This window comes from Primulina tabacum, chromosome 12, assembly GCF_025594145.1.
Source record: "Primulina tabacum isolate GXHZ01 chromosome 12, ASM2559414v2, whole genome shotgun sequence".
Classification (NCBI taxonomy): Eukaryota; Viridiplantae; Streptophyta; class Magnoliopsida; order Lamiales; family Gesneriaceae; genus Primulina; species Primulina tabacum.
Window position 1 is genome coordinate 25,628,767 of NC_134561.1, and position 17,332 is coordinate 25,646,098.

General features: G+C 39.0%; 1 protein-coding gene across 1 annotated transcript; it reads left to right on the top strand.

Annotated features, from left to right (window-relative positions):
* Nucleotides 1-6,306: 6,306 nt before the first annotated feature.
* Nucleotides 6,307-6,660, top strand: LOC142520291 (uncharacterized). Its single transcript, XM_075623294.1, has one exon. The coding sequence runs from the start codon at nucleotides 6,307-6,309 to the stop codon at nucleotides 6,658-6,660; it is 354 nt and encodes a 117-aa protein (XP_075479409.1).
* The last annotated feature ends 10,672 nt before the right edge of the window (nucleotides 6,661-17,332 follow it).

The following is a 17,332-nucleotide window of genomic DNA, read 5'->3' on the forward strand; positions in this document are numbered from 1 at the left end:
ATAGTGATGGCTCGATTCCAGGATCTGAAACCACCGAAGTTCTTTGGCACGGAGAGTGCAGAAAGAGCAGAGGCTTGGTTAAAGGATATCGAGCATTTGTTTAATATTGTTGAATATTCCAAGGCTCGGAGACTGAAACATGCTCTCTATTAGTTGAAAGACCGAGCAAAATCTTGGTGGGAAGCCGCTGAGATTGGATTGAAAGAAGCCGGGATTGAAACCACATGGGATGTCTTCATGGCCCAGTTTTTGGAGCAGTATTCCCCTCCTTCCTATTATACTGCTCAGGAGAATGAATTTAATAGTCTGCAGCAGGGAACGATGACTGTTGCAGAATATGCTTCGAAATTTTCTACTTTTTTGAAGTATGCACCTTACGTAGCTAGGAATGCAAAAGCGAAATATAACAGGTTTGTGAATGGATTGCATCCTACTTTATATACTTTTGTTGTTTCTGGTTTACCTACCAGCTACGCAGAGGTAGTTGAACGAGCTAAGGCAGCCGAGGCTGGACTCAGGCGAGGAGGTCCGCAGTATACTCCTCCACCACCAGTGTCAGCTCAGCAGCCTACATGCGTCCAAGAGGTAAAAAGTTCAAGAAGACTGGTTTTGTTTCTTCGTCTTCTTCGAGTTCGAGTGGATCCAGAGAGAGATTCCTGTGATTGCTCCTTACTGTAGCCATTGTGAGGGTAAACATACTATCGAGCAGTGTCGAAGTATGTTTGGTACTTGTTATCAGTGTGGGCAGGAAGGCCATTTCTCTCGAGTATGTCCAAACAGGGGTACGACTTCTTCTCAACCCCAGCCAGGATTTAGAGGTGGCCCCAGCATGATGAGACCTACTGTTCCTGTTCCTTCTTTTCAGCAGTCGAGTGTCCCACGATATCGAGGACCAGGTGGTCTGACTGCTCAATTTCCTCCTCAAGTTAGAGTGTATGCTATGACGGAGGATCAGGCGAAAGAAGCTCCTGGTGGTGTGATTGCAGGTATTTGCATGCTTTGCGATTATCCTGCACGTATTTTATATGATACATGAGCATCTCATTCATTCATATCTCATGCATTTGTTGCATCTCATGGTATTGAGTGTACCCCGTTGTATGATACATTATCGATAGTCACGCCAGCAGGAAAGATTATTTTGTCTGAGAAAGTTGTGCATAATTGTGTATTGATATACGAGGATAATGTGATATTTCTGAATTTGATTGTCCTCCCAATGCACGACTTTGGTTAAATTGTTGGCATGGATATCTTGACGACAAATCGAGCTACTGTTGATTGTTGTCATGGAGTGGTTCGATTTCGACCGATTGATGGACCCAAGTGGAATTTTTATGGCAAGGGTTCCCAAGCCGAAATTCCATTGGTATCCTCTTTGGAAATGTCCCGACTTTTGTTTAGCGGGGATGAGGGTTATCTTATCTACGCTATTGATGCCTCTAAGAAGGAGCCTTCTTTATCTGAGATTCCTGTTGCGAAAGAGTTTCCAGATGTATTTCCCCATGAGATTCCTGATTTTCCTCCTCATCGAGAAGTTGAGTTTAGTATTGATCTTGTGCCGGGGACTGCTCCCATATCTAAAGCTCCCTATCGCATGGCACCATTGGAATTGAAAGAATTGAAAGAACAATTACAGGATCTTCTCGATAAGGGATATATTCGACCGAGTGTATTACCTTGGGGAGCTCCAGTTTTATTTGTTCGAAAGAAAGATGGTACTATGCGAATGTGTATCGATTATAGGCAATTGAATCGGGCTACTGTGAAAAATAATACCCACTTCCTCGTATTGATGACTTATTTGATCAGCTTCAGGGTACTTCTGTATACTCGAAGATTGATCTTCGTTTTAGGTATCATCAAGTACGAGTTCGAGACGAAGATGTGCCCAAAACTGCTTTTCGTACCAGGAATGGCCACTATGAGTTCTTGGTTATGCCTTTCGGTCTCAAGAATGGTCCTGCTGTTTTTATGGATCTAATGAATCGTGTCTTCCGAGATTATCTTGACCGATTCGTTATTGTTTTTATTGATGATATTCTTGTATATTCGAAATCGAACAAGGAGCATGCTGAACATTTGAGAATGATACTTCAAACTCTTCGTACTAGTCATTTATATGCTAAATTGTCCAAATGTGTATTCTGGATGGACAAGGTAGTATTTTTGGGCCACGTCATTTCGAGACATGGCATATCTGTTGATCCTTCTAAGGTCGAAGCTGTATTGAATTGGCCAAGAACTACGAATGTTCCTGAGATCCGTAGCTTCATGGGTTTAGCTGGATATTATCGTCGTTTTATTGAAGGGTTTTCGAAGATAGCTAAATCTATTACTCAACTGACACAGAAGAATCAGCGATTCATTTGGTCAGATGAATGTGAAGCTAGTTTTCTTGAATTGAAGACGAGATTGACCACAGCACCTGTGCTTACTATTCCCTCAGGTACCGGAGGATTTGTAGTGTGTACAGATGCGTCTGGTAAAGGTTTGTGCTGTGTTCTGATGCACACGGCAAAGTGGTTGCTTATGCGTCTCGTCAATTGAAATCTCATGAAATTCGTTATCCTGTTCATGATCTTGAATTGGCCGCCATTTTATTTGCTTTGATGATTTGGCGCCATTATTTGTACGGAGAAAAGTTTGTTATCTATTCAGATCATAAGAGTCTGAAATATCTCTTTTCTCAATCTGATTTGAATATGAGGCAATGCAGGTGGATTGATCTCCTGAAGGATTTTGATTGTGAGATTCATTATCACACTGGATCGGTGAATGTTACTGCGTATGTCCTTAGTCGGAAAGTTTATGATTCTGTTCTAGCTTCTGTTTGTGTCGCCAAGGTACATGAGGATATATGTACATCTGGCTGGACTTTTCACTCGAATTGGAATTCTGTCACTGTCTCAGCATTGCAAATTGAGCCGAACTTGATATTGAAAATTCGAAAGGCCCAACCAAGCGATGCTCAGATCCAAAAGTCGAAAGAACTTGTATCTGTAGGACATCAGTCTGGATTCCAGATTTCTTCTGATGGTTCTTTACGACTTAATGGTCGGCTGGTAGTTCCTGATGATTTTGATTTGAAATCTGCCCTTCTTAAAGAAGCACATTGTAGCAAATATAGTATTCATCCTAGAGGTCGAAAGATGTATTTGACATTGAGACCTCAATTTTGGTGGAAACGTATGAAGAAGGACATTGCTGAGTTTATTTCGAAATGTCTTGTCTGCCAGCAAGTGAAAGCCGAGAGAATGAAACCGGGAGGATGGCTCCATAGTCTCAAAATCCCGAAATGGAATTGGGACATATTGCTATGGATTTTTTGACTCATTTACCTCGTTCGCCCAAGGGTTGTGATGCTATTTGGGTTATTATTGATCGGCTTTCAAAATCTGTACATTTTATTCCGTATGAGCAGACTTGTCCTTATAAAAGAATGTCCCGTTTATACATCGAGAATGTAGTGAGACTGCACGGTGTGCCAGTCTCAATTGTATCTGATCGTGATCCCAGGTTTGCTTCTAAATTTTGGGGTAGTTTCCAAGAAGCGATGGATACGCGTTTGGCTATGAGTACTGCTTATCATCCTCAAACTGATGGCCAGACTGAGCGTACAATTCAAACTCTGGAAGATATGCTACGTGCGATTGTGATGGATTTCAGAATGGGATGGCAGGATGCCTTACCATTGGTTGCATTTTCTTATAATATTAGTTTTCAAACGAGTATTGGTATGGCACCGTTTGAAGCTCTATATGGGAGACGATGTAGATCACCGTTATTCTGGGATGAGATTGGTGAAAGACAATTGACTGGACCTGAAATGATACAGAAAATGAATGATAAGGTTCAGTTGATTCGACAGCGAATGAATGCTGCTCAAGATCGTCAAACGAGTTATGCGAATAAACAAAGACGACCCTTAGAATTCCAGAAAGGTGACAAATTTTTTTTAAAAATATCTCCCTTTAGAGGCACTATTCAATTCGACAAGCGAGGTAAATTATCTCCTCGATATGTTGGTCCATACGAGTTTCTTGATCGAGTTGGGGATCTTGCTTATCGACTGGCATTGCCACCATCTTTATCTGCCATTCACGATGTATTTCATGTTTCTATGCTGAGGAAATATGAACCAGATCCATCACATGTACTTGCACCTGATGAGGTTGAACTTGATCCTTCTCTTTCCTATGTTGAACAAACTGTTCGCATTATGGATCGAAAGGAAAAGATATTGCGTAATAAATCGATTCCGCTAGTTCGAGTACAATGGACACGGCATGGTGTGGAAGAGTCGACGTGGGAATTGGAGAGCAAGATGCGAGATTCATATCCGCATTTATTTGATTCTATTCCATCTGTTCCATTGTATTCAATGTATACTGATCCGTTTACTGATTTTAGTTTTGATATGTACTATAACTGGTGACATATATATGTTTGCCAATGTTATGTATATAGAGATGTTTGAGATTTTGAGAACGAAATCTTTTAAGTAAGGGAGAAATGTAAGGACCGTCTATCGTATTATCGTAAATCCTATGTTGATTATCGATAATTTATGAAATTGTCATGTGATTATGTATATGAGGTATATCATGACAATGGAAAATGAGAAAATAAGTGTTAATAATGAAATATCGTACTAGATATTGATTAATTAACAGAATTGGAGTTGTAAGAGCTCGAGTGGAGAAGTCGGACGCTGATACAATACAAAATCAACATTTTGTACAGAACGTATGGCGCCCGAGCACCAGCGTAGCACAAAATTGAGGCTCGGATAGAACATTCTGTGCCCGAGCGGTAGTTTGTGACCGCCCGAGCGCGGTACAAATCACACTCGAGGACAGAATGTCTCGCGCTCGGGTGCGAGAATTCTACAGCCCGAGCGCGAGAACGGTGGAAGATAAGAACGAGTTTGCTGTACGTTTTCTTCATTTGATTTCAACAGCTTCGAGAGAGACACGGGAGAAACTCGATTTCTTTCATCCGAATCGACTTCCAAACGTTATCCAAACGCGAAACAAATTATATATTTGGAATCTTCGCGTCGAGAGCTTCTTTTTGAGGTAAATTTCTTCTAGTTTCAGCAGCTCTAAATATGAAAGTGCTGAAATAGCATGTATTTGAAGTCGAGATTCCTATATGTGGTAGAATAACCGTCAAGAAACTAAGTTTTGAAGTTGGAATTGAATTATGTTATGAATTGGATTTGATATGAATTTTCAAAGTTTCAAAAGATATTCGGAACTTATATTATTGATTTTGGAACATGTTATTGATTGAAATGAATATGTTATTGATGTAGATAGATTATTATACGGGTATCTTCAAGCTACATCAACTGGAACGAAGAATTGAGGTATGTTGCGACCGGGTAACATACGACAGGTATCTGTATTATATGATATATGCTGGATTGGTTTGATTGATTGGAATGAGAATACATGTCTATATGCCTTATTTGTTGAGTTTATGTGGCATACATGACATTGTGATTTGAATATCGATTTATAAAATAAATGTTTTGTTAACACACATTGTTTGATGCATACATCGATACATGACATGCACGTTGAGCTATGATCTTTGGATACCCTGATATGATTTGATTGGATTATGGGGTTTGTGAACACAATGCTATGTTTGGTATTACATGACCCTTAAAACATAGACATTTGTGGCCCTGACGCTTGATTGAGATTTGGGGATTTGATGGCGCTTTGTCGACGCTATCATACGAGTATCCCTTATTGAGGCCGGTGTGCCAGCTCGAGCATTGATTTGATAGCGATTCGTTTGATTCTGACATGTGCTCAGTGGATGGGCATTTGACCTGATACCTCCACGACATACATGCATTGCATACCATATATCATTGTTTAGATACTTGTGGTATATATGATGATTGTTCCATACGGAGCTTTGTTCACCCCCAAGTGGGGCTGCTGTTGTCTTTGTGTGTGGACAATGGCAGGTACTCCAGGATATCAGAAGGCCGGAGAGGGTACTTCTGGAGGAATCACAGTTTGGGCTCAGGTTTTATGTTTTGTTCCCAGTATATATATATGTATTTATATACCGGGGCATGTCCCGAGGATATGAGTTGTTTGTATATGATTGGTTTTGATTATGTGTGGGCGAGTTTTATGATATGAGATAAAATACTATTTTTAGTATTCAAATAAAATGATTTGGGCTAATTGTAAAGAAAATTTAAATTCGTTTTCCGCTGTAATTAATTAACCCTAATCAGATTGTGTTGTAATAACGATTAGGAGTTAAGGGCCCCACATGAGTCCTCGTTTTATTGGACCTTTCGAGATTCTTGATAGGATTGGCGAGCGAGCTTATCGATTGGCTTTGCCTCCGGACTTGGATAAAGTGCATAATGTGTTTCATGTCTCAATGCTTCGTAAATATGTATCGAATCCAACTCATGTACTTCATCACGAACCACTAGTCTTAACACCAAAATTGAGTTATCATGAACGGCCGGTACAAATACAGGATCGAAATGTTAAAGTGCTTAGAAACAAAGAAATTGGGATCGTGAAGGTGTTATGGAGTAATCATATCATCGAAGAAGCAACATGGGAACCCAAGGAAGAGATGAAGCAACGTTATCCTGAATTGTTTACATCTTGAGGTAAATTTCGGGGACGAAATTTTTATAATGGGAAGAGATTTGTAATAGCCGATCGTTCATGTCTTTTATTATGAATTACGGTATTTTTATTGTGATGGTTTATGGCTTTACATTATGATATGAATGGTAATGAATGTTATAGAATGGAATAGATAATGGATGGGTTGAATAGAAAGTTCATCTTGAGCCAATTAGGTAATGGAAGTGCTTAATCGGCATGAAAACTATGACAGTAGTTGTGATTTTTAGCATAATATTTTGTATATTGATCAAATTATTGTGAAGTCACTTTCAATAGAAAGATAAGATATAAGGCTATAACTTTCATGCTTTGAGTTTTGTTCAAATCATTGTGGAAGATAAACCAAAAGCGCCCCGAAGTGTGTCGTGCGTATCGTCGTTCCTACAATGACAAATGTTGGGAGAATGAGCATAACTATTTACTCATGCCTTTAAATGACATGAGGCCAATTGGAGATGAAAGCCAAGACATAGGGCTACAATTTTCATGTTTACCCCCTTTTCTAATTATGAAAGGAAGAGGCATTTCTGTAGCAATCTTTGGAGAAGTTGTGCGCAGAGCGCGCACAGGGACAAAAGGTGCCGCGCTAGGGCGGTAATGTTTGACCGCCCCAGCGCGCCTGGATCTGTATTTTTGGTTTTTCGACACTAAGTTCTGCTCTAGGGCGGTAAAACTCGACCGCCCCAGCGCCCTGTACAGTGGAAAAGTGTGTTTTGTGTGATTTAAGGCATAAAATCAAATGAGACTCTCATTTTCCTCATTTCCCTTCTCTTCTTTTCTCTTCTCACAGTGGTTTGTTTGGTTTGAAAGTTGAGGTAAGTTTGTTAATGTAACTATTGATGGTATTATTATTATCATTGTGTTGTAGGAATCCCTCGAGAGCTAAGCAACTACTTGTATATTGGGTTGGAAGTAGACTTTTCCTTTGAATGCATCTCATTAGCTATGTATATGATAATGAAGTTTCTATTGATTTTAGCTCCTTTAAATCATTGATTATGTATATTGTATGTAATGATATATTGAAAATAAATGAAATTGTTGACAAGAGCAAAGTAAAGGAGCTAATTCTTTAGTACGCACACCACGTGTTTGATAAAATTTTTCAATGAATGTTTTTATTGGTTGATGGTTATATGGTATTGTGGTGTTACTTATGATAATTCTAAACCCACTTGACTAAAGTTGATAAACATAATGACATGTACTATTACTGATTTTGACTGAGACGTACATGTGTACCATTGACTGATGACCTATCAATGCCATACGAATGAAAAGAAATGAATTATTCTATAGATGTCATCTAATAATTGTTATATATGCATTTTATTGACTAATGGCATATTACGGTTAAGAAATTGTATGGACTCCTTCTTTACACTATGGTATATGTACTTGTTATTTAAAGGTCTATTTGCTGAGTTTTTATAACTCATTTCAGTTATGTTCATGAGATGCAGAAGCAGGTAACCGAGATTGATAAGGTGGCGTGTCGAGACGGAAGAAAGAAATGTGCCAAGCTTGGAGGAAGGATGAAATGATTTTTTTGTCTATGGATGATTAAGAATTTATTTTGTTTTGAAATGGTTGAAGTGGTGAATATATTTTGCTGTAAAACATTTGATATTTTTGGAGTGTAAACTTGACTAAATTATTTTGGTAATCAAATGCAATACTTTTGATTTGGTATATCTTTATGTATTAGTTGTGGGAATTTTTATGATGTATTGGTTTTATTGCTTGAGACATTTGGTGAGTTCTTTTTACGAGTAAACTCTTTCAAATTTTTTTAAAAGTACATACTTTCCTCCAAGTCTATTTTTTTAAAGCTTCCGCATTATAGAGTTTATTATTTTAAAATGGGTCAGGGTTTCACAGGGGATATCAGTTGAGACGACACTCTACAGAGACCTCCACGAGGATAACCAAGTGGTTAATCCCCCGGCGGAAATCTTTAGGAAGCCCTCTGAAATAGCGATCTTTTTCAGAATCCTCCTTTCTTTTTTAATCATCAGAAGGTAGACACTTTCATAAGTGAAGATGTCCACCTCATCAGCAACGCGAAGGCGCCGCCGATATTTCCTCATCGTTGCTACCCGTTTGGGGTAGCAACTGATCCTCCCTGCTGGAAGGATTGGAAGTCTTGAAGCTTTATCCAGAAATGGAGAATCTTCTCATAAACTTCGTTCTCCATTACTGGCTTCCGTGCTTCTACAGCTGACAGCATAAACGTTTCAGCCATATCTGGACTCTTTGAACCACTTGCTCCTGCCATTATTATTTGAGACTGATATCTACTTACTGATAAATTGTGATTAACCATGATACTCTTATTTATAGTCAAGGCTCAAGGCATATAAAGAGACGCAGTCATTACACTGGACGATTCATCTTCTGGCCATAAGATTTCTCTTTCTTTAATTACACGTCATTTTAACCGTCGTTTAAATTTTCAAATTTTAAAATATGCATTTATTAAGGGGGAATATCTGATTCAATCGGTTAACTGAGAACAAAATAGTTAGAAGGTCTTCAGTTGATGTGACTCAGCTCACAACTGACAACTCAGTTGATTGCTCCAACTGATCTTCTCCAGTACGTTAACTGATTAATCAGTAATGATTTCATATTAACTGATGTGACTGATTGTTTATGCATTAATTACTGTCTTTCAACAAATAGTGTTTTGAAACGTGGACTCAAATGATCCATTTATATTCTTCACACGTTTTCATCACACATACGCACGCTTTTATCAAAATTTTCCTGGACTAACACGTGTCCAAAAATTTTAAACAGTCACATCCATATGTACTATACCCCGCCTCAATTCAGTTCTTCTCTGTTATGCGCCATCAGCATTTAGAGCAAATTACTACTCAAAGCTTATTCTCTTTTGCAGATCTCAATTCACTCAGATGGTGAACCAAGTTCCTGCTCACATTCTCAACGCTATGGCTGTTGATTTTGATTCAGTCTTAACTGTGAATGATAAGGGCATAAAAAATATCTTTCTCAAACTTGAAGCAGCCGGGTTGAAGGAATTTCTGGGAAAATCTTCCCAAGAAATTTATCTGAAGGAGATTAAAGACTTCTACGCTAATGGATACATCACTACTGATGGCAAGATCGCTACTATTATCAACACTCAGCTGCTGATTGTTGATGGAGACTTCTTCAGCGACCTATTTCAACTGCATTCTGAGGGGCTTGCATATATCACAGAGGTGAAGGCATATGATGTTGAAGAGATGCAAACTCTTCTTTCTGCTGATGGTCGGAAGATCAAGGTTTTCGATCCCAAGAAGGAACTAAGCAAAAGGTATAGTTGCTGGCAGATATTGTAGCCAAGAGGCTATTGGCAAAGGCAGGTTCATTTGCTTCCCTAACCCTGGAAAAATTTCAAGCCATGATGGCAATCATGGTTGACAGGAAAATGAACTGGAAGAACATTATCTTCAATATCATGAAGAACATGTTCCAATCAACCAAGCAATCCAAGGGATACGCTGAGCAACTCAACTATTTGCTGAAGGTAAAGGGGTTAGTAGGTGATGCTGCTGAGAAATCTTCCAAGTTCAAGGTTTTCAATGCTAAAAATGCCCAGTCACCGAAGCTCAAATTGGACATGTCTCCTCAGCGGTTTTTTAAAGTAAAAAAAAAAATTGGGATGCAGGAAATTCCCAAGTCAAAAAGGCTAAGACAAAAGTCTAGAAGACAATCAAGCAAACTGAATGTCTCTGAGACTGACTCTGAGAAGACTCCGTCGCCAATAATCACCAAGAAACCCAGGACTCTAAAGACCAAACCTGCTGCTATAGTTGGAACCATCCTAACTGAACGGATGATTCAGTCAGAAGCTCAACAGCCTATCCAGGCTATACCACTGCAAGCTATTCCAACTGAATCTTCAGATGAGGTTCAGCTACCTCAATCTGGTGCTCAATCAAAGGAGAAGATCACCAAATCTGGTGATAAAAAGAAATCGGCTCGAATCAAGGCTCCTTTGATTAACATTATTGGCCACACTAGTCTACCGATTGCAAGACCGAAAGAAGTAGTGATTAGAGAGAAAATTGATGCCAAAACTTCAGGGCTCAACATTCATCATGCCATAACTGATTCAAAATCATATTGATCTGATGAGATCAATGATTTTTCTTTGACAAAGCCGAGAGTCTACGATGAATGGCTTAAATTCAGAACTGAAGTTCTTGCTACGCAGCTTTAGAAGAAATCAGTTCTGGAGAAATTTATAAAACTGGAGAAGGTTATGCTTAAAATGATCAATGCTTCTTCAATTGTTCATGCTCTGGAGCGGAAGAAATACTTCTTTGACCAGATACGTGAGAAGAAGTTAGAAAAAATGCTTACTCAGTTGCGACTCAATTTTGATCCTACCAGTCCAACATCATTCAATGATAAAGCTTTTTATGATCAACTGGACTCGGATCTTCTATAGCTCCAGATAGAAATCAAACAATGGAAAATTGACCAAGAACTGACTCTCCTAGCAGATTCCCAAAATCTTTCAACTCAAGAGCCAACTGAACAATCATCTCAACATCAGGACAGTCCAAAGAACCAGCTGCTGAGTTTTTCAAGCAAGCAACTGATTCTACTTCAGAAAATGTACGACCATTATCTTCTGCACCTCCATCCTCAACTGCTGAACTTGAACTTTACTCAGATATTGAGCTGTCACTGGCCAATCTTGATGAAGTTATCCATTTAGTTACCGCTGATATCCAGCTGGAAACTACTGGAGCAGTTGAACCTTTTTTTGAAACTGAAGATCAAGTCAATCAGGCAAAAGAACCAGCCGAATAGGCTATTTTTAAAGAAACTGAACAGCCAGTTCAGTCAGCTGCCATGACTGAACAGGAAGTTTTTGAAGAAGCTCAACTAGACTCGACACAAACTGAAGAAGTGCCGACTGAATGACCAGCTATTATTTCAGTTGTACATCCAACTGAAGAACCAATTTGTACATCAGCTGCGCAACAAACTGAAAAACCATCTATTATTATAGCTGATCAACAAACTGAAGAGCCATCAAGTACCTTTGTAGATCCGAATCCTTTTCAACAACTTCAACAGGAAACCTTACCAGAACAGGATTCAAAAATGGTGACACTTGAAGCGGATACAACTGATAGGGCTTTGATCATCTTTGATCAACAAGACAGAGAACAGGAACCAGCAGCTTCTGAAGCTATGTCTCCTGGCTTCTCGATAGCAAGTGGATCCTTGATTGAAGAAATTCAGGAGATCCAGTCCAATCTCGCCTGTATAGTGTCTACCTTGTCATATATCAAGTAAACTCAATTCTTGAACATTATGAGATTTGATTCGATGAAAGAAAACACATTGGGAAATTTTCACAAAATCCAAAAGGACGTCACTTCTTCATTCCTTCAATTAGACAAACTTCGGAAAGACAGAGTGTCACTTGAAGCTCATTTCCATACTCAAGCTTTGATTACAAGACGTCTAGACTATCTGAAAAACACTTTGTATGAATCTGTAGATTGAAAAGATTATTTTATCTACAAGTATTCGATTCAGTTGATCAGTTCATAAATTTCAAGTTTTGTCAAATACCAAAATGGGAAAAATGGTTGGAAACTGAAATTCGGTGGTTTGACAAACTGAGTGCTTAAATCGATTGGATTAACTGATTAAGAAGTTTGAGAGTAACTGTAAAATACTCAAATCTGAACCTACGCAGTCAATTGACTGATCAGTTGGAAACTGATAAGTTGCTGCATTCAGTTGTGAGCTTACCAGCCATTGCTTTAGCTAATTCTTCAGTTGAAGACGTCATCAGTTAACGAAATGGACGTTCAACCGACAATAGTACAAAAGCAGACCACAACAGATAGTGGGAACGCCGCAAGTCAGTAGCACTGTACGAATGTCGGTAGAATATTGACATGGAAAACCAACGGATAAAAAGATTCAAATATTAAATGTTATCGTTGAAGAAAAGCCTATATATAGCAGAGAAGAGCAGCTGAGAAAAGAGAACATATATCAAAATTCTGAACATCTAAACTCATTTATTCTCTGAAAAATACGATGTTACTCTGCTGAAATAAAAGCTCATGCTTATCGCATATATTCGAAGCAGTCAAGGCTACACTTTCGAGCTTTCAATCACATTGTTATCATTGTAAAGGTCGATCCTGTAAGAGACCAGTTGTGCTAGATTCAGTTGTATACTGTGAAGCATTTTGTAAACTAAGAATTTCAGTTTTGGCAGTGTTAAGTCCAAACTTGAGTGGGTCTGTACAAAACTTTGTACCGATCAAAGTCTTTTATTGAATATCATATCCTTGTGATAGAATGGGTGATGTAGGAGTGTTTGAAATCTACGAACTTTCGTAAAATCTCGTGTTCTTATCTCAGTTTTTATTCTATCTATTATTCAGTTTTATTCCGCACTTAATTGTTAACTGATTGATATTGACTGACAAGTTTCCGAGTATCAGTTTATCACTAAACTGAACTCAACTTTCGAAAAAGTTACAAAAGTGGTGGAGTGTTTATTTGTGGGGACCCGGACGCTAATTCATTTCTTCAATCATCTTTGGGATTAAGTGGATCAATTAAACAAATTGGGCCGCAAAATTTTTTTTAAAATTGTTCAACACATTATTAAACAAGTATACAAATTTCTATAACAAGTTAGGTCCCATCTTATTCAAATTACAAGATCAAGTTTAATATCTACAACATGATCCAAAAGTACAAGTCTTGTACAATATACAATCACAACAAACTAGGGTTCAACAACTACATGTCAAGTGTTGGAAGCCCATTCTACTTCTAAGTCCGGATCTCCACTCTAATCTCGATCGTTCATCTTCTTCTCGACCCTGATCCTGTCCCATCTTTTGTCATCCACACATATAAACACAACAACAGCCGGATAACTCCGGTGAAAAATATATTTTCCAGTATAAACAACGTACACATGCATCTCATACAAACGTATACAAAAGCATATAACATTTGTAAACAACATGTTTCATAATCTAATAAAACATAAAGCAATATCAAGCTTTAAATCAAACTCTTAGAGTCTTAATCTTGACTCGACTCTTATCTAGGGATCCCGGTTTGAATAAGAACGTAACAAGTCTCCCACCTACTCTTCCCAGCTAGATGGTGGTATTTTCTTATTCCTAGACATTGGTCCTCTATATCGAATCTCTACAATAGGAGTCGATCTTCTCCTAAGCACATTGATATAAACCAAATGCTCAGTGACCTGGCACCTCCACCAAAAACTCAATGCATCCTTTGCTATAACTCAATAGACTAAGCATATCAATCTCAAGAATTGCAAATACATAAAAGCAATTACAATAAAGTATGTGGTTTTGGGAAACTCAACCTATCTCTTACTCGAGTTGTATCTTCCTGGTTTAACATTGATTTATACTTTTCTTTTCTCGGGGTTTGGCTCGTTCTTCTACCGATTCTGAAGTTTTGTGTTTGAGTGTCACCACTACTTCGAACAAAAGAAGGTGAGGTTGGCGGTGGTGGAATTCTTAGATTATGCTCTCATTTGGTGGGATCAACTAGTGACCACTAGAAGGAGGTATAATGAGAGACCTATTGAATCTTGGGATGAGATGAAGAGGGTCATGAGGAAAAGGTTTTTGCCCAATCACTACTATAGGGAGATGTTTAAGAAGTTACAAACTTTGAGGCAAGGGTTGAAGAGTGTCGAGGACTACTATAAGGAGATGGAGGTAGTCATGATTAGGGCAAATATTGAGGAGGATAGTGAGGCGACCATGGCTCGTTCTCTTTGTGGTTTGAACAGGGAAATTCAAGATCAAGTGGAGCTCCGGCACTACTTGGATCTAGACGAGATGGTGCAAATTGCCATAAAAGTGGAGCAACAACTCAAAAGGCGTGGAGTTGGCCGCACCAATCAAACTGGGGGTTCATCATCTTCTTGGAGATCAAATGCGGTGAAGCGTGAGGAGAATAAGGTGGTGACCAAGCCCAAATTTGAGACCAAACCAGAGGCGCCTAAGCAAGGAGTACAAGGTAAATCTGAAACTCCTTCTAATCGATCTAGAGATGTTAAATGTTTTAGGTGTCAAGGGTTAGGGCATATTTCTAGTGAATGTCCTAATAAAAGGGTGATGATCTTAAATGACTATGGTGAATATGAGTCCCAAAGTGAGAGTGACGATGATTAGATGCCTGCGATAGAAGATCCTAATGAGGGATATGAGGCGGTTATAGGTGAAGCACTAGTGACTAGGCGTATCATGAGTGCCCAAGTCAAGGAGGAGGAGACTAACCAAAGAGAGAACTTGTTCCATACTAGGTGTTTTGTGAATCAAAGGGTTTGCAACTTAATCATAGATGGGGGGAGTTGTACTAATGTGGCTATTGTTGAAATGGTGGAGAAATTGGGCTTACCTACACTAAAACACCCTCGACCATATAGGCTTCAATGGTTGAATGATTGTGCGGAAGTGAAGGTAACAAAACAAGTGCTAGTGCCTTTTTCTATTGGGAAGTATGTGGATGAGGTTTTGTGTGATGTGGTACCCATGCATGCATGTTATATCTTGTTGGGTAGACCTTGGCAATATGATAGGCGGGTGGCACATGATGGATACAAGAATAAGTACTCCTTTGTATTGAAGAAGGAAACCGTTGTATTACTTCGTTTGTCCCCAAAGCAAGTGTTGGAGGACCATTTAAAAAAAAAGAAGAGAGATGAGGCCGAAAAAAAGAGTGAACTAAAAAGTGAGATGGCCTTTGAAAACAAAAATGAGATGGCTGAAAAAAGAGTGGTAAAAAGAGTGAGATAGCCATACAAAAGAAAAATGAGAGGGAAGAAAAAGAGAGGAAAGAAAATGAGAGGAAATAGGCCAAAAAGAAATCATATATGGCCCAAAAAAGTGAGTTGAAACACTTGTTGCACACATATGAACCACTTGTGTTGATTCTTTATAAAGAGATCCTCTTTAACACAAGTGATATAGCCGGTTCCCTTCCGAGCATTGTTATTTCACTATTGCAGGAATTTGATGATATATTTCCGGAGGAGCTACCTCAAGGACTACCGCCTTTGAGGGGGATTGAACACCAAATTGATTTGGTGCCCGGGAGTGCATTGCCAAATCATCCAGCTTATAGGAGCAATCCGGAGGAGACGAAGGAGCTTCAACGGCAGGTAAGTGAGTTGTTAGATAGGGGTTTTGTGCGTGAGTCCATGTCACCTTGTGCGGTACCTGTTTTATTAGTTCCTAAGAAAGATGGCTCATGGCGTATGTGTGTAGATTGTAGGGCAATCAATAACATAACCATTAAGTATAGGCATCCCATACCTAGGATAGGTGATATGTTAGATGAATTGCATGGTGCTTGTATCTTTAGCAAAATTGATTTGAAGAGTGGTTATCACCAAATTAGGATGAGAGAAGGTAATGAGTGGAAAACTGCTTTTAAAACCAAATACGGGTTATATGAGTGGATGGTCATGTCTTTTGGCTTAACTAACGCTCCTAGCACCTTTATGAGGTTAATGAACCATGTCTTGCGTGCATACATAGGGAAGTTTGTTGTTGTTTACTTTGATGATATTCTAGTGTATAGCAAGGACTTGGATGAGCATGTTAATCACTTGAGATTTGTACTAATCACATTAAGGACTGAAAATTTGTATGCTAACTTAAAGAAGTGTGATTTTTGTACAAACAAACTTGTCTTTCTTGGTTTTGTGGTAAGCTCACAAGGGATACAAGTTGATGAAGAAAAGGTAAGTGCTATTCGAGATTGGCCAACGCCTACTACTGTTGGTCAAGTCCGAAGTTTTCATGGTCTTGCAAGCTTCTATAGGAGGTTTGTAAAAGATTTTAGCACGTTGGCCGCACCAATGACGGCAGTGATCAAGAAGAACGTTCCATTTCATTGGGGCGAGGAGCAAGAGAAGTGCTTTAATATTATCAAGCAAAAATTAATTAATGCTCCTTTACTTGTTTTACCTGATTTTGCTAATACTTTTGAAATTGAATGTGATGTTTCAGGTGTAGGTATTGGTGGAGTGTTGATGCAAGGAGGGCGGTCGGTGGCATACTTTAGTGAGAAGCTCAATGGAGCAGCGCTGAACTATCCCACGTATGATAAGGAGTTCTACGCACTTGTGAGGACCCTAGAGACGTGGCAGCACTACTTGAGGCCTAAGGAGTTTGTGATTCATACAGATCATGAATCCCTAAAGCACCTTAAGGGGCAACAAAAGCTGAACAAGCGGCATGCCAAGTGGGTGGCGTTCATAGAGACATTCCCCTACATCATCAAGTACAAGCAAGGTAAGGAAAATGTAGTGGCCGACGCACTGTCACGAAGGTACGTACTAATCTCTACCTTGGAGTCAAAAGTTTTGGGGTTTGAGCATGTGAAGGAATTGTATGTGCTAGATTAGGACTTTAAGAGTTTGTTTGAAACTTGTATGCATGGTCCACATGATAAATTTTATTTGCATCATGGTTTCTTGTTTAGAGAAGATAGGTTGTGCATCCCTAAATCATCCATTCGTGAGCTATTTGTGAGGAAGGCACATTGGGGTGGCTTAATGGGACATTTTGGTGTGGCTAAAACTTTAAGTG